General features: G+C 43.8%; 1 protein-coding gene across 6 annotated transcripts in view; it reads right to left on the bottom strand.

Moving 5' to 3' along the window:
• The window catches only part of LOC136486434 (receptor like protein kinase S.2-like), a 39,720-nt gene extending 14,512 nt beyond the window's left edge, over positions 1-25,208 (bottom strand). For 4 of the 6 annotated variants that reach the window (XM_066483324.1, XM_066483326.1, XM_066483327.1 and 1 more), the window contains exons 1-4: positions 25,079-25,208; positions 24,908-24,982; positions 16,273-16,342; positions 16,014-16,159 (exon numbers count right to left, since the gene is read on the bottom strand). In XM_066483324.1, coding sequence (XP_066339421.1) covers positions 16,014-16,159; positions 16,273-16,333 — 207 coding nt within the window. In that variant the 5' untranslated portion in view covers positions 16,334-16,342; positions 24,908-24,982; positions 25,079-25,208. Of the gene's footprint in view, positions 1-16,013; positions 16,160-16,272; positions 16,358-24,907; positions 24,983-25,078 lie in introns of those variants that run through there. The other 2 variants (XM_066483321.1, XM_066483323.1) reach the window with 1 other exon arrangement.
• Between the last annotated feature and the right edge of the window lie 2,722 nt (positions 25,209-27,930).

The following is a 27,930-nucleotide window of genomic DNA, read 5'->3' as shown; positions in this document are numbered from 1 at the left end:
TTGTTCATTGATTTTTACATACTTTTGCATTGCATTGTAACATTGGGATGAAATATTGTAGGCTCAGTTGGAACAAGAAACGAGGCGCCGGGAGGAGCTAGAGGTGAAGATGGAGGCAGAGCGGCAGAGGATGGAGGCAGAGCGGCTGTAGATGTTTGAATATATGAGGGGTGTTTACGCTACAATCGGTCAACCTCCGCCACTGATGCCAGTCCCTCCTCCTCAACCTGCTCCAAATATTGTTTCAGGCACTGTGAGTCACTTCACAACCTTATAATCACCGTTTCTAGTTTATGCAAAATCAATCTTTTCTCCTTTGTGATGTGCGTATGTTTATAGTTTCTAATTTCTAGTTTATTTCTACTTTGTTGTTAACCTTGTAATCACTATTTCGTTCTCAACCACTGTAACTTAGCTACTTTTAGTTTCCGCAGAATTAATCACTTTTTCTAGTTGCTAGTTTATTTCTAATACTTGTATGTTTTGTTCTCAATCACTGTTAATGATTTATCTTTTCTCCTTTGTGCAGAATCAATCTGCGGCATCGAATGAGCCTTATGACCGACAGTGGTTACCGTGGTCATAGTTTATTTGCATTCCTAATGAGCCTGGAGAGCGACCGGGAACTATGTACTTGTGATTCTGAAGTTTATTTGTATTTGTGATTATGAAGTTCATTTGCATCTGTGATGTGGTCTATATATCTATATGAACTGTTTGTGATGCCTATTGTGAACTATCTGTGATGGATATGATGTTTATTTGAATGTGGTACGTGACTGTGACCGAACCAAATAAACTGATTATATGTGGCAGCTTTGCCGAGTGTTACACTCGGCAAAAGGGCTATTTGCCGAGTGCCATGAAAAATACACTCGGAAAATCATACACGTGGCAAAAATCTATGCATTATGGGGCTAAAATGGCTTCTTTGCCGAGTGTCTGCGCTGTGACACTCAGCAAAGAAGGCATATTTGCCGAGTGTCAGCACCTGGACACTCGATGATGAGACCAAAAGCTGGGTCTGGAATGGCCAGTCTTTGTCGAGTGTCTGGGATGTGACACTCGACAAACATGGATTATTTGCCGAGTGTCTGGGCCGGGACACTCGGCAAACATGGATTATTTGCTGAGTGTCATGGCTGGGGCACTCGGCAAACAATGTCATGCTTGCCGAGTGCCGAGGTCGTTAGGCACTCGGCAAACACGCCGTGACCGTCTCCGCGCTGTCACGTTACTTTTTTTTTTGCCGAGCGTTGGTTTCAGCACTCGGCAACGTCTTTGCCGAGTGCCCGATAAAAAACACTCGGCAAATAAACTTTTGTCGTCACTGTGTATGACGTGTGCTGTTTGCCGAGTATAACACTCGGCAAAGTCTTTACCGAATGTTTTTTGGGCTTCGCCGTGTGCCTTGGAGACACGGCAAAGATCCTGTTTCCGGTAGTGTTGGGCGGTCTTTCTCCCACCGACCGAGTTTTTTTATGAACAATATAGCCAGTTACAATATTCTCTAAATTAAGTACTAGCATAAAAATGTCAATACAACTAGTTGAATTTACTTCAGATGTAAAATAAATTATATATAGCGCATGATAAACATGAGAGGCAAGGTGCACAATGACGATGTTGAGCTGCACTAGATGGACCAAAACACAAGGGGACGAAATTTTAAGCTTCCACTACATATTTCGTTGGAGTTTCATTCAATAGGAAACAATGCGAACTAGTTTTCACGGGGATCAAACCCATCTTCTCTCTCTCCTATTAATTTTTATGCCACCGGACCATTTTTTCTGGTGTGGCACCATAATAGAAGTATGAGACCTCTACCGAAAACCCCAGTGAGGTTAGCCTAAGTGTAGTGCTTAGATGGTAAGTATGGAACCTATCCCATAGTTTTTTTGGTACGGTTGAGACTGCTCTTAGGACAAAGCTAAAGTAAACTATAATTTGGAATATTGAGAGTAGATATCTAGATAGAAGTTTATAAGGGGGCATGTCACACGCCCCAATGGGGCCCACCACAGTGGATCCAGCGTGCCGGCAGGAGGCGTGGACTCAGACCAGACCGTCACTGGAGGCGCCCAGCGCACAAGAGGGGTGCGCGCGGCCAGGGAGGACGGTCCGCCACCGCCTCCACATTATCCCGAACTCTAGGCGAATTGGGAAAATAAGGAGAGTAGGAAAATAAATAGAGAACTACTTAGAAAAAAACAGATCAAGGTTTATTAGGAAATAAATAATATTGTGCAATCCATACCACTGCCGCCCCACGCTGCCGTTCCCCTGTCCTAGCTGGTCCAACCGGCCAACCCCGAGCAGGACGATGACACATGGTATCCGTGGACCTGATGGATCTAATGGCCAACACCACTGTCACGCCCGAGGTGAAGAAGATATTGGAGGACTTCGCCGCTAAAATCAAGAAGCACGTCAACAAGATTGATGAGATGAACGAGGAAATCAGCAAGGACAACGCCACAACCACCACCGCGTCCAAGGCAAGGCGGGATCAGGAGATTGCTGCCAAGGAACTCGAGGAGGGAACCAAGCGTGCCATGGAGACAGCTGGGCGTGCTTTCCTCTTGGAACAGATGGAATGCTCCAAATTGTCAAGAATTCCAGAGATCATGGAGCAGGTCACAAACAAGTTGTTCATCACCAATACGGAGGAGGCGCCACCCAAGGTGCCCATGCCCCAGCCATCGACAACACCAGGCTCATCGTCTCCTCAACCGATAGTAGATCCAAAACTGCCTTCGGGTGGAATCTCTGCAGCACCCATACTCGCACCAAGGTCATCTACAACACCAACATCAACCATGCTATCCAGCACTTCGACCATGGCTGCAGCACCAGGATCATACCCAGCCATCCAATCCGCAGAGGAAACCTCGAACGTCAACAGTATTAAAAAGAAGTGCGACGATCATGACCGTGAGCATCATACCTTCGTTCCCGTCAATGACACCGCATTGCTAGAAGTCCCTATTCACCCAGCACAGGGCAATGACCGCCACCGCAGGATATGCCCAGCACAAATGCATCTACAGGCACTAGCTACACCACCGATGTAACACCTAATGCCATCACCAGAGCCGGCGAAACCATCGGCATCAACATAATAAGCATGAAGTTGGGGCTCCCGTACATGGCACTGTCAATCTGCAATGGTACACTACTGGAAACAGGGCCTTTGCCGAGTGCAAACTGCTTTGTCGAGTGTCAAAAATCGGGCACTCGGCAAAGACCACCTTTGCCGAGTGCCGCACTCGGCAAAAAAGGGCACTCGGCAAAGGACTTCTTTGCCGAGTGCCAGGCTCTCGGCAAAAGCGCGGCACTCGGCATAGGCTGCCCCGCGTAACGGTGTTCGGCCACGTCCTTCTTTGCCGAGTGCATGATGTTAGGCACTCCGCAAAGATTTTTTTTTGGAAAATACTTTGCCGAGTGCCCCTGACACGGCACTCGACAAAGATTCAATATTTTTTTTTGAAATGTCTTTGCCGAGTGCCTAACAGCTTCGGCACTCAGCAAAGGGAGGAATTAAAAAAATTACTTTTTTTTTGAAATGCCTTTGCCGAGTGCCCCTGTGAAGGCACTCGCCAAAGAGGAAATTTCTAAAAAAAATTCAAAAATCCTCTTTGTCGAGCGCCTTATTCTTGGCACTCAGCAAAGACCCCTTTGCCGAGTGCCATGCCCCGGCGCTCGGCCAAGTTTTTTTTTGTTTTTGGCCTCCAAATTTTTTTTGCAGCCCTTTTAAAGTACCAGGAACTTCTCGTTAAAATTTGGGGATTTTTTATGGCTTTTTGATATATTTAGTTACTTTATTTCGTTTACTTGAATTTTTTCGAAAAATATAAATTTGAACTGCACGTGGTACGAATAATGGAATTTAATGATTCAAAAAATGATAGTCATGTTACTTAGTGTAGTGTGAGGCCGTATCCAGGAACGGATCCGAAATTTCAGACATCTTGTTCACGAAACATGACCGCGAACTTGCGTGCGAAGTGTTTTTAAATTCTATAAAAAACAAATGAAGTCCGAAAATCATGAAACTTGTTGAGATGTCATGATATCGTATGTGGAGGCTATGATAAAAATTTAAGAAGATTTCAATGCCCGCCGCAGCCCCTCCCCGCGCCGCGCGCCGGCGCCTGCCCCCGCCCCCGCCCCCGCCCCCGCGCCCATGTGTGGCCGAGCGTGGCCAGCTCGCCCACGTCGGCCCGCCAACACCGGCGGGTGGAGGAGGGGAGGAGGAGGAGGAGGAGGGGGAGGAGGCGAGGAGGAGGCGAGGAGGAGGAGGAGGAGCCGGCCCTGCCCCCGACCGCGCCCCATGGACCGTCCACCCCGATGCCGCCCATGCCCGACCCCTTTCCTGACTCCGGCGACCCCGACCCCGACCACGACGCCGCCCGTCCCTACCCCCGGCGCCTGTCAGGTATGCCCTCTCTCTTGTTGTTGTCGTGGTAGTGATAGTTGTAGTAGTATTAGTTGTAGTAGTAGTGCTAGTGGTAGTAGTAGTATTAGAAGTAGTGGTAGTAGTAGTAGAACTAGTGGTAGTAGTAGTAGAACTAGTGGTAGTAGTAGTAGTAGTGGTAGTAGTAGTAGTAGTAGTAGTAGTGGTAGTAGTAGTAGGAATAGTGGTAGTAGTAGTAGAACTAGTGGTAGTAGTAGTAGCAATAGTGGAAGTAGTAGTAGAAGTAGTGGTACTACTTGGATATATTCTTCTGCATGGATTGATATCCAAACTACATGGCTTCTCTTGAGACATATGTGCTTGTCGGCCATCGTGCCGTTGTTTTTTGCAGGTTTTGGAAACCTCACCGTGCAGAGGAGGTTCTACCGAATTTTTTTAAATGACAGTATTTTGTTCCATTTTTGTAGAGGAGCCCGTCGAAGCCGAGTCGGTGTTCCCATCGCCGTGCCGGTCTGCCTGCACCGCGTCACCTCGCCACTGCACCGACCCACCATAGCCCCGCTAGCCTAACTCCGCCGCCACCCTAAGTATAACCCCTCTTTCCGTATCATGGTCGTAGATCGCGTAACCCAGTTAGGCGTCTCCCGTTCGAAAGAGATACGGTTGGAGGTATGCAGATCTTTGCATATCTATGACCGTATCTGTTTCGGATTGTCCACGTTTTTTTGACAGCCCGCGGATGAGTAGATGAGTTAGTTTCCATGGTCTGCTCCGGTCCGAGACAGAGTTTCGGCATCACCTCCCTGTTGTTCTCCGGATACGCACTCTTCTTTGGCAGGACGTGTATCTGGAGAACAGCGGGAAGGTGCTGCCAAAATTCTGTCTCGGATAGGAGTAGAGCATGGAAACTAACCTCATTTACGCGTCATTATGGAGGGCAACAGAGGATGGTGGCCCAGCCGGAGGCCGAGCGGGCCGAGCGGTAGGCCTAGGCGCAGAGGCTGGCGGACATTACGGAGTTCCTACAAGGGCTTGGGCTACGTGTGGGCTTCTCTCTGCCAGCTGGGCTGTTGGTTCCACATCCGCCTCCGCGTCCTGCAGCTGCAGCTACTCCTGTGAGTATGAAAGTTTTTTACTTTCGCATGTGCTTTGCTTGTATAGCCTCTACCTTCCTAGATTAGCTATCCAAATAATATTGTCTTACATGCAATCTTTTCTCCTTTGTGCAGTCTCCATCTGACGGTGGTTCAAATAATCCACCTCATGCACCTCCGAATGATGGAGCTGTGCCTTCACCACAGTCGCAGTGGCCGAGATAAGTGCACGTTGTATTTTTTTCATTTGTTGTTCACTTGGTGATGGACTTGTGATATACTTGTGATGCACTTGTGGACTTTGATGGACTTGTGGATTTATTTGGATGGACTTGAGCACTTATTATTATATATGTGATATATATTGTGATAGATGTGATATGTGCGGATGGATGTGTGGATGGATGAGATATATATGTGATGGATGAGATATATATATGATGAATGAGATATATATGTGATATATGTTTGTATGAATTTATTTGTCATGATAGAATGTAAAAAAAATGTCGTTTCGGGTCACTTTGCCGGGTGTTGCACTCGGCAAAGGACCCCGTTGCCGAGTGCCATGGTCACAGCACTCGGCAAAGCTGGAAAAATGGGCACTCGGAAAACCATTTTTTCAGCTTTGCCGAGTGCCATGACCATGGTACTCGGCAAAGAATTTTTTAAAAAAAAATTCAAACTTTGCCGAGCGCTGGCCAGGAGGCACTCGGCAAAGAATTTTTAGAAAAAATAAATAAAACATCTTTGCCAAGGGCCGGATAGAGGGCACTCGGCAAAGAAATTTAAAAAAATAATAAAAAATCTTTGCCGAGTGCCTGCAGGGTTGGCACTCGGCAAAGCGACCGTCAACGGGGCCGGCGCCGTGACGGTCGCTTTTCTTTGCCGAGTACCCGATAAAAGACACTCGGCAAAGAGGGCTTTGCCGATCAATTTTTTGCCGTGTGTTCTTTGCCGAGTGCAATTTGGCCTTTGCCGAGTGCCTCAGGCACTCGGCAAAGAAGCTGAATCCAGTAATGGTAGGAGACTGCCAGATTATGCAAAACTAGGCAACCGGCTACAGATCCAAAACTCCAATCAACACTCTCCGACTATACAGCTAATCTGGATAGATATCAGCATGCCACGCACCCCTACCAATGCCACGGGAGCAACACATGGTGTCACATCTCCACCAACACTGCGCAACAATAACCTCATCAACACCGGTGCTAGCTTGTTCCAACATCTCTGTTCGCATTGATATGGACAAACATAAAATTGAGGCCCTCTTGGTGGGATTACACGACACAGATATCTTGGGCGACACTTCATGGTTAAACAAACTTAAGCCAAATCAAGGGAACTTCGACGACAAGGAGATCTGCGTGAGAAGGAGCAGCTACACAATCTTCAACATCGGTACAGCACAAGCCTCGATGACAAGAACGCCACAACACATGGCAGCCACACACCATCAGCTCCAAAACACCCCAGGTACCAAGCTACAATATACCCCCACATAAGCAGATATTATTAACGGGAGATGGCAACCCCTGTCCTGTTAACAAGATCCAAGGAAAAATGGCGGTTCGCTAGAGTGAGTCTGGCCCAACATCAGACAACACCAACCCCCACAGCTACGCCGACTCTCTACAATACCTCACAGCTCTGGTGCTCCAACGACTCGTCATACAACTAGAGGAAATACAGGTGGGAGCCATAGTGCCACTTCAGTAGCTACAGATACCACCATCAGAAAGCTGCATCGGCATCACCAGCATCAGCGGCACCGCAAAACCAGCTTGGTCACTTGACCAAGGAATCATCATCAGCTTCAACATGTACTTCTACTTGCAGGCACCATCACCACCATGGCCGAACTCGCTCGACTTCCACTTTGCCATTAGTTGAATGACAACCTGGCACTTCATCGCAAAAGGCTCCCACGCTACAACAGCTTTGACACTCCTCTTCATGAAGAACGGCTACATCAACATACACCATAGCTCCGGAGGATGCCGTCACATCATCAACGCTGGTCGAGACACACATGCGCCGTCGATCAGGGACACAACACCACCTCATCTTCGACCACATCAACAACTTATAGCCCTACCCCGAGTTCGTCACCTTCCACATGGAGAATGAGTTGGGGCGCATCATCTTCATTATCCAGGTGGCTACATTTGAAGCAGCTTTCTTCCCCGAGCAGCGTCAATGACCAAGCAGGAATACAGTGCGAGGACGCGTTGTGCGGAGAACGGGGGAGGGATGTCACGCGCCCAAATGGGGCCCACCCTAGCGGGTCCAGCGGGCTGGCGGGAGGCCTGGACTCAGCCTAGACCAAGGCCGGGGGCGCCTAACACACAGGAGGGGAGCGTGCGGCCATGGAGGGCAGTCCGCCACCGCCTCCACATTATCCCGACTCTAGGCGAATTAGGAAAACAAGGAGAGTAGGAAAATAAATAGAGATCTTCTTAGAAAAAATAGATTAAGGTTTATTAGGAAATAAATAATATTGCTCGTAAAGAAAGCAGTCCAAATCTGCAAAGACTCTTCTTATAGTTTTCTTAGTATGCAAGTCTAGATTGCTTAGGGGCCAAGTCTCCAAGGACTATAAACAGAGGAGCGATGTAATCGTTCAATCTTAAGCAAAGAATTGGGCTTCGGGTCTTATCTACCCCCCTCTTTCTCTCTCTTCTAAGCCTCGGTCTTCTCCCCTGCCTCTCTCCCTCACTCGCGCCAGCACCCTACGCTGCCACCCTAGCCGCCCAACGCCGCCAGCAGCAGCCGGCGCGGCACCCCGACGCCGCCACCCCACACCTCCGTTCCCCTGCCCTAGCCACCCCAACCAGCCAACCCCGAGCAGGACCGTGATAGGGCAATAAACCGTGTTTAGAGATCATATGACAAAAGTGCATTCTTTGTATAAAGATTCTTGATTGTAGGATTTTGTGTAACATCACTCTCTCTCTCAAACCTATGGTTATATGGTGATTGGGGGTGAATATCGAACCAGCTCAGCTTGACTTGACTTGGCTTAGTCTGGATCATTATAAGATAATGAGATCTTGAAGTCTAGCTCAGCTGAAAGCTCAAGGTGGCTCATTTGGCTCACAAGCCGTAGCAATAATCCTCACTCAAATCAAATGGCATCAACAGTTGGGTTAAGCACCTAACGGAACAGCTATCCTAAAAAATAGAAAAAATACTTCATCCCAGGAACAAACAAAGCTGAGAGCCATTAAAACTTATTCCAAATCCAAAAAGAAAATTAAGGGATGTGGATGCATAGTTAGCCAGTCCCTAGAGTGCTCCACCGAACCAACCAAATGACTCATTTGCATCCCAGATTTTGAACATAATAGCATACTACTCTACCACAAAAAAAAAAATTGGGAGACTGCCCAATACCCAAATACCCAATGGATGTTAGCTGATAAAGAAAGGGGGTATGGACAATTTACATACCCAGGGGTATGTTATTGGGAGAAATCCTCTACGCGCCATTGGGTAGGCAGGTGTGGGTGTGCATGTGGGTATATACTACCGATACCCTCCTACCCGTGGGTAATAAATACCCGTATTAGAAGACTATCTATCCAAAATGTTAATTTTATTATCTAGTTGCTGTTGATTGTTTATTTGTTTGTCATATGATCATACACTCTAAGTATATGTATGTTGTGTACTAACCTTGATCATTTGATACTATTGTGCCAGGCAGGTATGAGTAATGAATGTTTTAAATGATGGATTTAATAATTGGCTTGTATTGTAATTCAATTAAATCAAATAAATCCTAAGGCCGATATTAAATGTTATGTGCATTATAGTTTTAGTCCCATTCTGGATTTTTGACTGGACGTTGACTCAATTTATATGGGTGGATTGTATGTACCTATATTGAGAAGTTGAGAGAGGATGAGGGCGTGCCACACGCGTGTGCGCCATCACCGCCGAGCCGAGCCTAGCTAAGGCAAGGTGAGGCATGGCCATAGCCATGCTGACCCGTCACGACATGGTGCGAGGCACGGGTTTGTTTTGCCACTTAAACCAGTTGATGATAGGAGTTTTAGAAGTTACTGCTCGTGATGACGGGACCTACGAGAGTTTGATCCATGAGAGTCGATCTCTTCCACTTCTGTCTTCTGATCTTCCGCATCAAAAGGCCACGATGTCTAAAATACTCATCTTAGCATCCAGTCTGTACTCTTGCGCAAATATTCCTTCACATAGTTTGTGCTACAACCAGAGTTCTCCCCGTCCTGGTTCCTACATGCATAGGAATACGGAGAGCAGGCCTTTGAAACCAAGCTATCCCCGTGTTCATCTTCTCAGGTGAAGGGCGGCAATCAGGTTGTGGAGCATCCACGTGTGACACGACTTCTCGATCGATCCACAACTTCCTTACTTTTTGGCGGTGACTTCCGTGGTGTTCGGCACTACAACTCTTCTGCACTGCACCGATCAGGACGACTAAAACAATAAGCGCTTTGTCAACTAGTGTAACAGGCTCTGGTGCCGCTGGGTATGCTACTACAATGACTCGTTGTGTTCTTATATTTTCTATGTTCGAATCCACAATAGTATAATATTAGCTATCTCATTTACGACTGGATCTCACACGCACCCTTTTGATGTCACCAACATGCTATTAATATTTTTCTAGATTAAATTAGTACTGAGTTTGCCTAATTTTTTGACAATCCAAAAAGTTGATAGGCATTTTTCAGTAGCTAGGTTTTCTAATGGACTAAAACCCAATGTTTTTTAGGGCACACACTAGAAGAGGTGGGGTCATCGATGCATCTTATGGTTGACTGCTACGCATTGCTATTTTGTTGACAAACCTACATCAATAGGACCGCATACTCCTAAAGAGGAGCGTGTGATCCATGAGGCTGACACTACATTCAAGGGGGCAATAATCAGCGTGCTTGGGGACACCATAGTTGATGCAAACATGATTTAGCCTTCTGGAAAAGAAATATGGGGTGCACTTGAGGCCAAATATAGAGATTCTAATGCTGGTATTGAGTTGTATATCATGGAACAGTTTTATGACTACTGAATGGTTGATTGTTGTTCCATAGTAGAACAAGCTCATGAGGTACAAACACTGGCAAAAGAGCTTGAGAATTTTGGTTGTGTGCTGCCTGATAAGTTTGTGCCGAGATGCATCAATGCTAAGCTGCTAAAGACTTGGACCAACTTTGCTACCTCTCTGAAACATAAGAAACATGAGTTCAACATTGCTGATCTCATTGGCTCTTTGGATATTAAAGAGAAGGCAAGATCAATGGATGCCCACGATAAGAAAATTGTTGAGGGATATTTTATGCCCATATGATGCTGAAAAATCCTTAAAATTTCCACAAGAAGAAATCAAGCAAGAACTCAAATAAAAGACCATGACTCCTTTTAAGAAGAAGAAGGAAAAAGGAAATTGTTTCACTTGTGGAAAGCACGAGCATTATGCTAGGGAGTGAGAGGAGAGAAAGTGGAAGCCTAACAAGAAATCTACAAACATGGTTGAGGCTGATGGAGGAACATTGGGTCCTGTAACTCATGTTCTTTTGGTTTGCCATTCACCTAAATGGTGGGTTGATACAAGTGCCAATATTCATGTGTGCTGATATTTTCTTGTTTTCTTCTTATTAGGTCAGGCGAACTTTCTCCTTGCTAATGGGGAACGGAGCATGTGCGGCTGTTCGTGGTGTTGGTACGGTCGACCTGATCGAAGCTTACTTTGGGAAAGATCATACAATTGAAGAATGTGCAGCATGTCCTCTCAATAAGAAGGAATTTAATTAGTGGTTCTCTGCTATGTCAATGTGGTTTTAAACTTGTGTTTGAGTCAAATAAGTGTATACTTCCTAATTATGGAACTTTTATTGGTAAAAGCTATGAGAGCGGAGGCTTGTTCCACTTAACTTTTACTAATGCTTGTTTTAATTCTACGAACCTTGTGAGCCATGATATTGAGTCGTATGTTTGGCATTCATGTCTTTGTCATATAAATTTTGGTTCAATGACACACTTAGTAGATATATATGAATTTAATCGCGAAATTTGATTTGGTCAAAGGTTCTAAGTGTCATGTATGTGTGGAAACGAAGCAACCTCGCAAGACTCACAAGGCTGCGGCGGCAAGGGACTTGGCACCATTAGAACTAATCCATTCCAATCTATGTGAAGTTAATGGCAAGTTGACCAAAGCTGGCAAATGATATTTCATGACATACATAGATGATTGTACAAGATTTTGCTATGTGTATCTATTAAAATCAAACGATGAAGCATATAAGATCTTTAAGGGTGATGTAGAAAACCAACTTGAGAAGAAAAGTAAACGGTTATGGTATGATCGTGGGGGAGAATAATTCTGAAAAGAATTTTCTGAGTTTTGCATGAAGCATGCATGGTATTATTCATGAGACGACACAGCATACTCACGACAATCCAATGGGATTTCCGACAGGAAGAACCGCCCTCTAACTGAGTTGGTTAACGCCATGTTAGAAACAAAGTGACTTACTAAGTAATGGTCGGGTGAGGCTATCTTTGATAGCGTGTCCTATTCAGAATAGAGTTCCCACAAGGAACAAAGAAATTACACCATTCAAGGAATGGGAGAAGAAGAGGTTAAATTTTTCTAACCTATGAACATGTGGTTGTTTGGCAAAAGTGAATGAGCCAATTAACAAAAAGTGAAAGCTTGGATCAAAAACTGCTATACACAGCATGGGTTATAGGGTTTTAATAATAAACTCTAGAATACCTGATATGAATGTTGGTACCATTATGGAATCTAGAGATGCCACAATTTTTTAGAGTGTATTTCCTATGAAAAATACTCCTAGCACTTCTAGTCATGAATCTATATCACTTTCCATAGTTGCATGAACCGATAAAACACGCTGATGTGAAACCCATGTGAAAAATCTTGAGGAGGATAATAATATAGTTACTCGAAAGAGCAAAAGACAGAGGACTGCAAAATCTTTTGGTGATTGCTATATTATATACCTTATGGATGACACTCCTAAAACCATAGAAGAGGCATATTCATCTCTTAACACTGACTTGTGGAAGGAAGATGTTTAGAGTGAGATGTACTCTATTATGTCTAATGGAACTTGGGAGGATGTTGATCGTCCTTATGGGTGCAAACCTGTAGGATGTAAATGGGTGTTCAAGAAAAAGTTTAGGCTTGATGGTATTATCAAGAAGTACAAGACGACGCTTGTTGCCAAGGTTATACCTAGAAAGAAGGCAAAAATTATTTTGATACTATTCACCAGTTGCTCATTTGACGACTATAAGAGTGTTTGGCAGCCTCACATGGTCTTCTTGCTCATCAAATGGACATTAAGAAAGTTTCTTGAATGGAGAGCTTGAGGAAGAGATTTGTATGGATCACTCTTATGGATTTGTAGCAAATGGTTAAGAGGGAAAGGTGTGTAAACTATTGAAATATGTGTATGGCCTAAAGCAAGCACCTAAGTAGTGGCATGAGAAGTTCGACAGAACTTTGACATCAGCCGACTTTGTTGTGAATGAAGCTGATAAATGCGTTTACTATTAGTACGGTGGGGGAGAAGGTATGATCTTGTGCTTATATGTTGATGATATACTAATTTTTGGAAACAATCTTACTATGATTAAGGAAGTGAAAGACTTTTTGCCTAGTAACATTGAAATGAAAGATTTGGAAGAAGCTGTTGTTATTATTAACATAAAGCTACATAGAGAAGGAAATGGTATGGTAACACTTGTGCAATCCAATATGTGGAAAAGGTGTTGAGTCGCTTATAGTGATTGCAAACCTGCTCTAACTCCTTATGACCCAAATGTGCTATTGAAGAGAAATAAAAGATTAGCATTGGTCAATTGGGATATTCGCAAATCATCGGCTTACTTATGTATTTAGCTAGTGCAACGAGGCCTGACATCTTGTTTGATGTGAGCAAACTCAGCTATTTTGTTTCAATCCAGGAGGTGATGATTGGCTTGCTCTTGAGAGGGTATTGCGCTATCTAAAAGGGACTATGAGCTACGGTATTCACTATACTAAGTATCCAAGGGTACTAGCGGGTTATTGTGATGCAAATTGGATATCTGATGCTGGTGAGATTTATGCCACAAGTGAATATGTGTTCTCACTTGGAGGTGGCATTGTTTCATGGAAGTTTTGAAAGTAGACCATCTTAACGAGGTCAACAATGGAAGCAGAACTCATAGAATTAGATATTGCCACTTCTAAGGTTGAGTGGCTTGGTGAACTCCTTATAGATTTATCGGTAGTTGAAAACCTATACTGGCTATTTCTATGAACTGTGATAATCAAAGTAAACAGTTCTAAGGATAACATGAAGTCAACAAGGCATGTAAAGATGCGGTTAAAATATGTCTGGAAACTACGAAACTCCGGAGTACTAGTATTGTACAATGTCCATACATCTAAGAATCTGGCAGATCAATTCACTAAGGGTTTGCCATGTAATGTGATAGATGGTGCATCAAGGGAGATGGGCTTGAGACCCATGTGTAGACATTCCATAGTGTGGTAACCTTTTATATGATTGGAGATTTCATAGTGTTCAACTTAACAGTCTCCATCGAAACCCTGCTATATTAAAGAACTATGGATTTGAGAATATTTGATATGCACCTTACCATTTGGTGGGGAATGTTGGATTTAACCATGGGCTTGGCCTATTTTCATTCAATTAAATCAAAGAAATCATAGGGCCCATATCAAATGTTATGTGCATTATAGTGTTAGTCCCATATAGGATTTTGATTGGATGTTGACTCAACTTATATGGGTGGACTATATGTGCCTATATTGAAAAGTTGAGAGAGGATGAGGGCATGACACACGTGCGCTCACACCGCCACCACCACCGAGGTGAGGCGAGGCGTGGCATGGCGTGGTCGACCCGGCTCGACCCGTCATGACACGATGTGGTGCGGGGAGTGGATTGGTTTTGCCACTTAAGCCGGTTGATGACAGGAGTTTCGGAAGTTACTGCTCATGACGATTGGACTTACGAGAGTTTCATCTATGAGATGAGAGTCTTCCATTTTCATCATCTTCTGTTTCCATCTTCTGATCTTCCGCACCAAAAAACCCCGACGTATGATCTGTTCTGCTTCCAAGAGACTTCTGGTCTTCTACAGGAGTGGGTGAGATAAAAGACTCATCCCGACATCCATTCAGTACTATTGCGCAAATATTCCTCCACGTAGTTTTTCTGCTGCAACCAGAGTTCTCCCCGCCTTGGTTCCTGCATGCACAGGAATAGAGAGAGGAGGCCTTCGAAACCAAGCGGCCTCTGTGTTCATCTGCTCAGGTGAAGGGCGACAATCAGGTTTTTGGGGAGTACTCCAACCACGATCTCATACACAATGTGGGGTTGACTCCTAGCAATAGAAGGAAAGGGCTTGGCCCTCTCTGATGGACGGCCACATCCTTGCACCCCCTTCACTCGTTGTCGTTGGTGCTTTAGTTGTCATGGGAGATGGAGTTGGGCTGTGCTACAACCTAAAACTGAGATTGCAGTGGCGCAAGAGTGATGAGAAGGAGAGAGTCTAATGTCTAGACGCAGCTGGCCCCACCTCCTCGATAGGGCTAGTAGAGGAAATAAGTTGGGTTTGTCCCCTTAGCGGCAAAGCGCTGGAGCTGCTCCGTTATTGTCTAATAGCTTGGGCTATTGGCTATTGGCTCATGAACTGGCTGCTTCGGTCGTCGTTGTTTTACGAGCTGAGGCTTGAGCTTGGCTTCATAAAAGAATATACAATGATAGAAGCGGAGATGAGGCAGCCACGAACCGAGCGAACAAGTTATGTGTTTTTTTCTAACGAACCCTAATCATAACTATTGGAATTAAAATATAACATAACAAAAAAAGTGCTATTGTGAGATCAATAAAAGCCATTTAGGCCTTGTTTGGATGCCCATGTATCCATCTCAATCCATATGTGTTCGGGTGGGTTCGTGTGGAGTTTAAACTAAATTCCACATCAATTCACCCCAATACACATGGATAGAGGTGGATACATAGGCATACAAACAAGCCCTTACTGATCAATAAAAGTGTGGAGAGATCAATGAGGAGCGAGGGGGCTGGGCCAGGGAGGATTCAAGTGGAAGCTACAGGAAGACAACAACGGTTCGATAGATAGAGGTCCTGCAGATGTATGATGGATCTAGGTCTTCTATAGCTCACTATATATACTTCTACCTCCGGTATCAAATATAACTGTATCTATTAGAAACTATATTGTTGTTTAAATACTTTTAGGGATATCTATGGAATCTGAGAAACTGACAAGATTGACATATACTCCTATATTATAGATTCATTATGAAAATTGCTTAAAAATGTATACATTTTTTCGTTCAAGAAATTATATTATCATAGATTTTGCTAGTTAAATTATTATGTCGAAAACCATATTAATATCCTAATTAATGCAATTGTGTGTAATGTAAAATGGAGTACCAGGTAGACTTGTCCAAATGTGCCTTGACCAAGTTTTCGCTCCTGACAGAAATTGTTAGTGATTGTTCTTAACACTGGGAGAGTGACATCCGTTGGCGTCATAGCTGCTGCTGCTGTTCCGTAACCCGATATCCTTGCTACTGTCTCTGATGGTAACAAAAACGTTGTGCTCCATAAGCATGCACAAATAAAGGAGAGGGAAAGGAAGAGAGAGAGAGAGAGAGAGAGAGAGAGAGAGAGACATAGGCGTTCAACTTACCAGCAGGCAGTACTTGCTCTGCTCCTACTCCTAGTCCTCCGCCATAAGCTGTCGTGATCATTTGGGGTTCCTGCAAACAAACCATTCATGCATTTACCACGAACAACAGGAAGGACTGAACTTTACCATGTACTCAATCGGACAAGCCGGGTTCCAATCCAAACAAACAATAATGCAGCAGATGGGATTAGCTTTAACAGCTTGTGTGTCAGCAGCAATGAGGCCGGTGAGAAGGTGATGATGAAACCCAGATACATATAAATACACAGTGTCTGCCCCGAGCTTCAGAAGTGGGTGTTTGCTACAGCAGATCAATATACCATATATTGTAGATCACATGGTACCGGCCGGTGAGCTGGCTAATAGACTACAGCCTCACCAGTCTCGCCACGGTGCCGGACACAGACATACCCATATATATATGCCATCTGGATCAATGCAAAGCAAGATGGGATCTTGTATATCTTTCTCTCTCTTTATTTTTATTTTTTATTTTTGCATCAGTGCCACATGGGCCTATGTAGCACTTCGCTGTCCACACCTCCCAAAGTCCACACCTCCCAAAGTAGTGAGAATACTCTCCGCGGATGCTTACCTGCGACGAAGATTCCAACAATTATATATATTATTATCTCCTGATAACTAACCAAATAGTAGACTAGGATTCTGATATCAAAGTCGCACATGCATATATATGCATCTCAACATCTGATGGTTGTTAAGTTGTTGTCATCGATCGCTACAAGCAACGAGATCAAAGTTTATTATATGGTGCAACAAAAGAAATGAATGGGATGGTATTATGAACTCGCCTTTGGATTATATTTATCACCAAGTGTTGGTCCAAAAAAATTGCCATGTGAGACACACTAAGGGCTTGTTCGGTTTGATAAGGATTTAAATCCTCGCAACCCCTTCCGACCCCCTTGGATAGGGAATTTACCGAACAAGTCATGAAAGAGTCGTCCGTGGGGCTTGCCCCATCGCACCGGTGCATTTACTATGTAATAATTGCCATACAGTTTTCACTTTGTAATTGATTATTACACTAGTGTTATTAATAGGTTTGCCTTTGCGAACTAATTAAGCAAATGAGGTTTAACTGCTTGTAGCAGCAATGAGGCCAGTGAGGTGGTGATGAAACATAGATATATGTTTTGTCGGATGTGAGGAAGAAGTGATGGGAATAATCCTACATGATTTAGCCCTATATGCATGCATGTGAGGATTAAAATCCTATTTACACCATGAATGCAGTTACCTTTTGCTATCTACCTTAGCTTCTTCTTACACATGATTTGGTATAACTTCCATCAAAATGTTCTGACTAAATGGTCATTTAGCATGTTTACACACTGTTTAAACTCTACACACTGGTACGTCATTTCCGTTTAATTGGCTATTTATCCTGTTTAACCAGCCATGTTGCTCGTCGTTTAAGTGGTTGTTTAGACCGAATAATGGTTAACAGCAAGTGACCGACTATTTACCATTTAGTGTTTAGGATAACACTGTTGAAGAATGATTTACTTAAAGCACAGGGAAATTATATTAACAAATAGATCAAGATAAATATCAACAGATAGCAATCTTGTGGTCTTCATCTATCCCATCATTAAAGCTGGGAAATTAGAAAGTGGATGGTGCGACCAAACAAACCTTCTTTATCTAACTGGGTAACCCCAAACATTTGATTTAGTGGGTTAGCTAGGATTTTAAGATATGGTGGTCTAACTTAACATAATTATTTTAACAGTGTCTTAACATGACAACACATAAAAGGATAGTATTTATCCAAACACACAATACAAAAAGATTTAAAAGATCTTATGAACATCATAAAATAAATAATAAGGTTTTTAATTTGTAAGAGTAGCTTTAAATATCTAGCTATGTAGTAAAACACACTAGGACAAAATGATAATGTGTGATTGATATATCATTGAGACCACCCTCTGGTAGTGCCCCTGATATGATATGATTGCACAAGAGATGTATGCAAATTAAACAAATATACACCCAAAGATGGGCAACTCTACCACATACAAAGGGAACTAACTTCCATCATATGAGAGTAGTTAGATCAGGCACCATAGTTTGGACCTAGAGAAACGGTAAATTTGTTATTTGACACTTCCATCATCCTAGATGAGCTAGTCTCGGGGTTCCAGAAGAAGTCTTCGGGAGTTCTAGTACAACTATTGTATCTTTTCTTCTGTAGGAGATTGATAATTTAATTCAGTTATCATCTCTATTTAATTTGAGCAAATACATTCGGCAATTTACTTGCATTATTCCAAGTTTAGATCAAAGTAGTTTAGTCAAGGCTTAGCCCTTTTTATCTAAAACTAGTTCTAGTACAGGTCCCTCATCCAGTGCTTACTATTTACTTTGAGTTGCTGCCTTGCTTTGACATTGAGTAAGTTAATAATCAATTCTGAAGAGTTGGAATTGGCACCTCATTTAGACCAAGAGAAAGCTTTGATACCATGTACATAAGAAATCAGCTGAGTGTGAAAGCCTCATGTTTGGTTTGGTAATTGAGACAACTAGTGGACTAACGTTTGCTATATGTTGACTAAGCTAGGTGAAGTCCACAACAAGATGGTGAGCAAGGCTAGGACTTGGACGAAGGGTGATCAATCCAAATGGAGCAAGCTCACACTTGGAGAGAGAAGATGAAGAGGTGAAAACAGACCAAATGCAAAGGTATATGTTAGTGGTTTTGTTTTCACCGGCCAAGACGCAATAGATTGTGTGGTCAAGTTTAGGATAGATAGTTGTATTATTAAGAGATGAACTATAAAGCAAACACGGTTATCTAATGTCACTAGGTGTTGATTTACATGCATATGCATTAGATCTAGTGTGTGTTGAGTAGCAAGTGTGAATCTTTTTTAAAACACTTTGAAGAATGGTAACGCATGGCTTAGATGTTTGGTAAAACATTTGAGAGTTGTCATGCTTGCGAAGAGGAGGATGAAAAGCACTCAGTGGTGCTGTTTAGCATTCACACCATAGTTCTCCGGTGTTGCACCGAAGGTGCCACTAGAGCTCTTAATCAGCATGCTGGTGCCCGCACCTTGCCTTCCGGTGCAAGACAGGGGAGGCGCACCGATGGGATCCGGTGTTGGCTTAGCTCTGTGTGGGAGAATTCAAAGGCTCCATCGGAGCCATCCAGTGTGGTCACCGAAGTTGGCACTGGTGCATTTTACCAGAGAGGTTGCAAAACATCTCAGAGCGCTAACATTCACCAGATCGTTCTGGTTTGCCACAGAGGGCTGCACCGGAGTCCGGTACAAAGAGGATGTTCTCGGGCTCAAGTAGATCTCAAGCGGTCCAATGGTTAGTTTTTGAGCCATTGGAAACTAGCAATTGTAAGGCTCTTCGGTGCGAACTCCAGTGCACAACCTAAGATATCTAGGGCACCCGCAACCTGCACAAGTTGAGGGTAATGGTTGGAATTGTTTGTGGGCTTATAAATAGCCCTTGTGGCTGGCCTTGATCACTCTCTTGGCACTCCATACACTTGTGCACATCCTCTAAAGCTAAGAAACACACTCCACTCATTTGCATCACTTTGGATCACATTTGGGTGAGATTAGAGAGGCTCTAGTGCATTTGCATTGATGATTTGCATCTCACGGCACTAGTTGAGTGTGGTCGCTTTGGTTTTCCTATTACTCTTGGTGATTGCCATCACCTAGCCGGCTTTGAGCTTGGAGGATCGTTGAGGGGCTTGTGGTGAACGCTTGTTGCCTCCGATCGAGTTGATTGTAAGGGGATCCCGTGCTCGTCCCAGTGGGAGATCTCGAAGAGCAACTCTAATGGAATGCTCGTGGCTAGTTGGAGTGCTTCTTATGTTTAATTCTTGCGGCAGCTAAGTTGTGGGTCTAGCTTTAGTGGATAGTTGCGCTTGAACCATCACATTAAGACTGGCCACAACGAGGACGTAGATTGCTGGCAAGCAACCGAACCTTTGGGATAAATCTTTGTGTTCATCTCTTGCACAGTTTGGTATAAACCATCTCACTAGCTTTACATTCATGTCTTGTGCTTGTATGCGGTAGTTGCTTGTGGTGTAGCTCTCTAGTTAGTTGTAGTTTTAGTGAGTAGAAGTAGCTAGTTAGCTGCTTCACTAGTTTAGCTAGAACTAGAGTTGTCTTGCTTAGCTAGTAGCTCTTGTGTGGTGAAGTGAACAAGTGTAGAATTAAATTGCTACTAGTATTGTTTAGGGGGGCTTGCTTGGGTGAACTAGAACTATTGCAAGTAGTGGCTTTTAGGACTTGTTATTTTACTTACCACTTTGCTCTAGTGTTTGTGAGTTTGTAAAGATAATTTATAGGTTATTTATGCCCCGACCTATGTATGTCCTTTAGAGTGGAGTCCTAGATATGCTTAAGACCAAAAGAGAAATGGTTTTGCTGTGGTACTCTCAAATATGAGCCATTCATTTATTTTAATTGAACAGTTACGATCATCTGTTACCTTCTAGGAGGTAATTGGTGAAATATATATTTATTTGATTTATATTTTGTAAAATAGGATAAATAAGGAAAGCTTTTAGATATTAAATCTTTCTCCTAGATTTGATTGATGAATACATGATCTGGCAGGTATGGTATTTTTTATTTTGCAACTTTGGATTCGATATATTTTTATTACCATGTAATTTTGCTTGTAACTTGATATAATTGATTTTGCATGATTTATCGATAAATATTTCTTTAATTTAATACATTAGTGACTGCGGCGGTCACATAAAAGGAAGGTGCGGCCATAAACAAGGGGCCACAGCCGTCTTGTTGTCTCCCGTCATGAGGGGGGCTTCCAGATGTCAACGGGGAATTCCCCGTCGGGGAGTGCCTCCCCATCCCCGTGGAGAAGAAAATTCCCCATCCCCATCCCCGTCAAGTGCCATGGGGGAGACTTTCTCCCCATCCCCATCCCCGCGAGGAATTAGTCCCCGTGGGGATCCCCATGGACCACAGGTATTTCATCTACAAAGTTTGCACTTTAAACTTTATTTAAGTAGCACATATATGTTCTATAGCATTTTCGCTTAATAAAAATTGGTTTAAAACCCTAAGTGATATAACGGGACTATGAAATGTAACTTTCGTTTCGCGTTTCGCGTTTCCGTTGATCGTTTCGACAGGAGCTAGGGTTGCAACATTGCTTATATATCACAGGTATTGGGCATTGCCAGTATATGGGCCTTTGGAATTGGGTCCCCGCGGGGAGCGGGGACGGGGGCCTGCATACCATCCCTGCCCTCGTGATCTCCGACGGGGATAACTTCAGCCCCGTTTAATCCCCCGTGGGGGTAGAATTCATACCATCCCCGTCCCCTAATGGGTGAATTCCCCGCGGGGATTCGAGGAACGGGGCCCCCGTTGACATCTATGGGGGGCTTGACATTTTTTCTTTTTCTAGGTTAATTAATTAATTCAAAAAATCATTAAAATCAAGGACTTAGATTTATTTGAGGTATTATCTCCTACTCCCTCCATCCCAAATTATTAAGTCATTCTAAAAATCTTGGAGAGTTAAAGCATCTTAAGTTTGACCAAATTTATATAATAAAATAATAATAACATTTATGATGCCAACTAAAAATCATTACATTTTTCATCAACTATAATTTCATAGTATACCTATTTGATATCATACATCTTTATAGTTCTCTCTATAATTTTGATCAAACTTAAGATGTTTTGACTCTCCAAGATTCTTGGAATGGCTTATAATTTGGAATGGAGGGAGTAGTACGTAAAGGAAGCATCATACTATTCCTCAAAGAGAAATACATTCTTCCAACCCAATGGCCCATGCATTTTTATAAGTTCATAAGTTTTGAGTCACTCCCTCTATTTTAAAAAGTACTAGATCATTTTAATTTTATTATTATAAGTAAAACTTTCACAAATTTTAACTAAATTTACAATAAATTATATTAACATCTACAACACTAAATTAGTTTCATTACACCAACATAGAAATATGTTTTTATAGTATATTTATTTTGGCACTAGAGATATTAATATATTTTTTATAACTTGGTCAAAGGGACATGTTTAGATATACTAAGGATTATGACAATCTGGATTCCGAATACAAAAAATAAGGCCTATTTTATCCATGGATTATAGACGGAGATTATATTATAGGCGGTCGAAGGTGTTTTACACGCATTATATCCAAAGAATAGGGTTGGAAATAGATAGATCGATTCGTACTCTTGTGGTTGGATAAATCATAATTTCTAGAGATCCAAAGTCCAAACGGATACTTAGAGAGGACTTTGAACTAACTTAAACACACTATAATTTTGAACGGAGGAAGTATTTATATCACTCAAAAATGATGTTGAGGTAGTTTTTGTCACATATATACTTAGCCGATGCATAGTCATTGGTGGGAAGACAAAGGCTAAGCTTAAAGGTGCGCCTAACAAGTGGACCCTAATTAATTATTTTTCTAGTCGAAAATATAGTAACTCGTAATATAGTCACTTTTAGATTTGCTTAGTTAAATTTGGACTGTGAATATATATAAAAAAATTATGTGGATCGACAATCTAGGATTAGCACCACTCCAAACATTGAGAGAAATACTTTGATTATATACATAACTCTTTTCATTAATATATATTCTTAAAGTAAAAAAAACTCGACCCATGGGGATATGGTAGTCTTTGGTTATTGTGCTTAAGAAGAAGACCTTCTAACGCAAGTCGAAAAACCTCGAACCTCTGCCTAGCCATACACAGTGACACCGCACCTCCCACTAGACTGGACTTGTCTTAGACATGTGCTTTAGTGTGGAGTTGGCAAAGGGATTCTTTTATGTCTCCGTCCAGCGAAACGTGCCCCGTCGGGCTCGAATTTGGGTCGCCAGGGTGCGACGCAAGATGGCTAGCCAATCATGTCCCCTCGCTATATTCTTAAAATATTAATGGTCAAAGTGCCATACTTTTTTTAAAGGACGGCAAAAGCTTTGCCGTGATTTTTATTAGAGGAAGAAAGAAGAAATGACAAGTGCCCGCCCAGTTTTTTGAATGAAAACTGGGCCCAAAAAACAAACAACTGAAGAGAGTGTGCCACTCATCCTACACAACTTTGGTATAACAACCAAACAACTATCAAAAACTCATGCCACTATTTGCTCCAACTTGGTCAAAATCGACCCAACTACAACTCAACTAACAACAAACAAGGACTGAAGAAAAACACGAGGACCTGTCGGGTGACGCCAAACAGCACAGTGGAGCACCACCATGGCCAGACGGTAAGGAGCAACCGCGGAACTGGAAAGCCTAGCAATGCCTCCAAGGAGGAAACGACGCTAAAATCGCCAACAAAGTAGCCCGCCAAAGGAAGGTTTTCACCTGCAGCATCCAGTACGGTATAGGGAGAGGTAGGAAATGACGCCTGCAAGAAGATAACGGCGTCTACAGACGACGTCATCCAAGCTTTCGCCTCGACCTCAAACAACCTCCACACCGTCGCCACCGAAGTCCCAACCCTACCAGGGATGCAGGGTGCGGCGATGATTCAGCAGCAGCCCCGTCCGGCCGCCGCCCGTAGGGACGTTGGCCAAGAGAAACACCAGGAAAACCCAGTCGGAGAGTCCGCCCCCGCTGGAACCGTCAAAGCCGGCCAGCAGCAAGCAGATCTAGCCAGCTCTGCCACGGAAACTAACCCGAGAAAGGGGAGAGGTAGATGACGGGGAGAAGAGGGCCAGGATCAGAAGATGCCCCAGTCGGCCAACCCACCAACGTTCCGACCTCTACCGAGCTGGCCCTGCATCCATCACGCCACCCAAGGCCTCGAGCAGCCTCCGCACCAAACTGCCACCAGAGGAGCGCAGGAGCATGCCACGAACGCAACCGCTGCAGCCCGAGCTAGCCTACCGCGCCACGCCTCGACCAGGCCAAGTCGGAGCCCGGCCACCGCGCTCGCACCGGAGTCCGGCCGCACCGCGCGGAGATCTGGCCACCGGTGCCCAGATCCGGCCACCAGGCGCGCCGCGCGACACTAGCAGCCATCGACACCGCAGCCACCGAGACGAGGGGGAGCCCGCAGATCCGGCCGCCGGCAACAAGGATCTCGTAGCCCCGCACGGATCCGCCCGCCGCACAGGCAGCGACGACGCGCTGCCGTTGGAGCGCAGCAGCAAGACCGTACGGAACTCGAACTCGCGTCCACGCCGCTGCGAGCAACCATGGCACAGCACAGACAATAGAGGGCAGGGTGGCCCCGCCGCCGCCATCCTTGCTGCCCGCCGGACACGCGGCCGGCAGCTCCGGCGGCGGCGAGGGCGGAGTCGCTGGCGCGGGGGCCTGGGGACGAGGAGCGAGGGGACCGCCCGAGCCGCCCTAAAGTGCCATACTAAAAACAGTGTTTATTCATAACGAATTTATATTGACGGTCAAAGAAGTTCACGCAATCTTTTCTCTCTCTTGCTGAAGGAACTAATGTTAGATCGGAAAACTTTTTTAGGAAAAGATTAATCTTTGCGAAACTTTTGCTGAATGAGGAGAAATTATTGCATTTCTCAAAACTTTGAGAAAGACTTTGAGTTTCTGAAAATGTAATGTGATGTAACACCATTGCCATAAATGGAACCTCACCTGTGGTGGCGCCGGCGGCAACCCGAACAGCGGCTTCTATACGGCCGGCGGCGCCCTTGCACCGACAGTCCGAGACTACAGAGATCGAGCGGGTAAAAACCAAAGGAACGGAAGAAGAAGGAAGGGTGAGAGGCATCAGACATGGTAGCACAACAAGACGACGATCCTCACCTACAACGCTTCCGTCAGTGGCGCCGTACGTCGGGCAGATCTAGCGAGCGAGCGAGGGGCTGCAGAATGAGGAGGAGGAGGAGGAGGAGAGGCGTAGCAATGTGAGCACAGAGGACTGCGGAGAAGGAAGTAAACGGGCAGCAGGAGGCAACGGACTTCACTTTCATTGGGGGCATTTAATTTCGCTTCGGGCCCCTCACAGGCGGAGACCGCGGAAAACAAAGTCGCGCGCGAGGACCGCCACCGCAGCGTCTTAAAATAAAGCTCTACACTACCGTACTGCTTCTAGACGCCACGAGTGGGGAGAGATGGAGGGTGAAGGCGTAGGAGCCCATTGTTTATGCACCGCACCGGACCAAGCTAGAGCAAATTATAGAGATTACTTTTATCTCGTAGGTGTTGCAATATAGTATGAGCTACGCTCAATAGAAATTCTGAACCAATTCTTAATAAATCTTAAAGTCGCATTCATATATATATATATATATATATATATATATATATATATATATATATATATATATATATATATATATATATATATATATATATATATGTATGTATGTATGTATATGAGAGAGGGATGAACTTTAATCCTTACTAGTTAGAGTGGAAGCTGCCATACTTAAATACAGAAGCTCTTTCTACTTCTCGTCAAGTCCAGTATACGAGAGAGGAAGGAAACCCACATGTGCGCTTGCCTCGCCTTGCTAGGCGTGTGACACATGCGTGAGTAGAGATGAAAACGGTACGGATATTTTCCAACCGTATTCGAAACCGAATCCGTTTAGAGGGGTTGAGATCTGTCCGTATCCGTATCCGAGTCCGGATATTCAATATCCGATACCGTATCCGTATCTGAATACTCAAATCGCATATTTATGATGTCGATATTCAATCGTATCCTATCCGACATAGTTGACACTATCCGTATTCGAATCCGAATCCGGACAGAAATATGAAAACAAATGTAATATCGGTGATATCCGTTCGTATCCGATCAATTTTCATCCCCATGCGTGAGTGATCCGCTAACACGTAATATACTATAACACTGGTCTTTTTTGTTTGCACTAAAGCTCATTAAATACACTAATGTGTCTTAATATTTATTACCGAACTTGAGGGCACGACCATTACTCTTCACGTCCTGGCCTACCACTTCCGATGACGCCCCGTTGCTGACGTCGCTTTGGGCTCATCGGGCTTCCGCCACCCTCGCACCGGTCCATCACGAATTGAAGGCGTTATTTGCTCTGAACCAAAGTAGAGTCTGCCAGCAGACACGCCAATCAATTTGGATCTATCTGCCCACCAAACCCACTAATTTTCCCTTGTTCGTAACTGTACTAGCAGTGTAGCAGTATGTTCGGTTGGCTGGTTTGTATCGTTGCTGATTCGTGAAGAAATACTGCTGGCTGATTTGTGTGAGAAAAAAATATACTGCTGGCTGATTTGTGTGAGAAAAAAATATTGTTTCGGCTGAAAATTTACGATCGTTTACGACAAACTACAGCCAAACGAACAGGTTGCTAGCCCTTATGTACTGATATGTGCCAGCTCACATGCATGATACCTGCAGACAGTCTTCTACTGTACCAACAAAAAACGGTGCTGTCGCCTCTAACCCTTCTTTGTCTTTGTGAAATATAATACCTCCGTCGAGAAAAACAATTCTAGTTCTTCTTTTGTTCAAACTATCTAAAGTTTGACCAAATTTGTACAAAAATATCAAGATTTCTTATACCAAATAGATATATGATAAAATGTTTCTTATTAAGAAATAAGAATGTAATAATCCTTATTTAGTACAGTAGATATCGATACTTTTATCATAAAGTCAATCAAACTCGAGATGTTTTTGACTTAATATGTGCTAGAATTTTATTCTTTCTGGAGTACCCCTCCGTTCATACTAATTGGAGTAAGCCACCAAGATCAAGGAGCATTATCCTTCACCAATCATGTATTAACTCCGCATGGTTATCTAGCACGAAGAGTGTTTGCTCGATCCCCCGAACATAGGTGTAGCGTTGGGTGGCTAGAGTTGGCCCGGTGAAAGCCCCTAGTTTGGTCTTGGTAATTGAGTGACAACTTAGGTGAACCCATATGTGTTTGATGTGAGATACATAGGTGTGTTTAGTCCATAGGTACACTAGTATGAGCAAATTGAGCCATGGTGGTGAAGTGGGTTGGAATTGTTACAATGCTCAATTAGTTATGATGGAGGAGCTCATTGCATATGAGACATGACATGATGTCATGTGGCTAGGTGGAGAAGGTCTAAGAGACATGGCTTGGCTACGAAGGACCGGATATTGCTAGTGTGAAGGGTAAGTCTGAGGCATGTTGGCGGTGAAGGTAGAGCAAGGACTTGGTACCGATGGACTGGGTGCAACGGTGAAGACCAAGTGGAGGTGCGATGGATGAACCAATAAGACCACATGATGACATGAAGTGGATCATATCATATACAGGAGATCAAGCCAAATGTTGATATATATTGATTACAAGTGGCTTCATGGAGGTTGAATGTTTGTGTGCGATCACCGAGGATGGAGATGAAATAGAATCCGCGAGGCAAAGGCATATTTGTAGGAAATTTCATTTCACGGGTCTAAGATTGAGTAGAGAAGTGATTAACCAGGTTTAGGATAGATAGCCATTCTATAAAGAGGGGGAATCTTTTAGTTGCAACGGTTATCTAGTGCCACTAAGTATGGGTTTTATTTGCATAATCATTGCGCTTAGTGACATGGGAGATGCATGAGAAAACACTAAAAAAATCTTTGTGGAAATACTAACTCTTGTGCTAAATTTGTTTTGGCATATTTGGTGGAGCTAGCACTTAA

The sequence above is a fragment of the Miscanthus floridulus genome, chromosome 10 (genome assembly GCF_019320115.1).
Source record: "Miscanthus floridulus cultivar M001 chromosome 10, ASM1932011v1, whole genome shotgun sequence".
Classification (NCBI taxonomy): Eukaryota; Viridiplantae; Streptophyta; class Magnoliopsida; order Poales; family Poaceae; genus Miscanthus; species Miscanthus floridulus.
The sequence above is the reverse complement of the archived record's forward strand: the minus strand, read 5'-3'. Positions and strand labels throughout refer to the sequence as shown.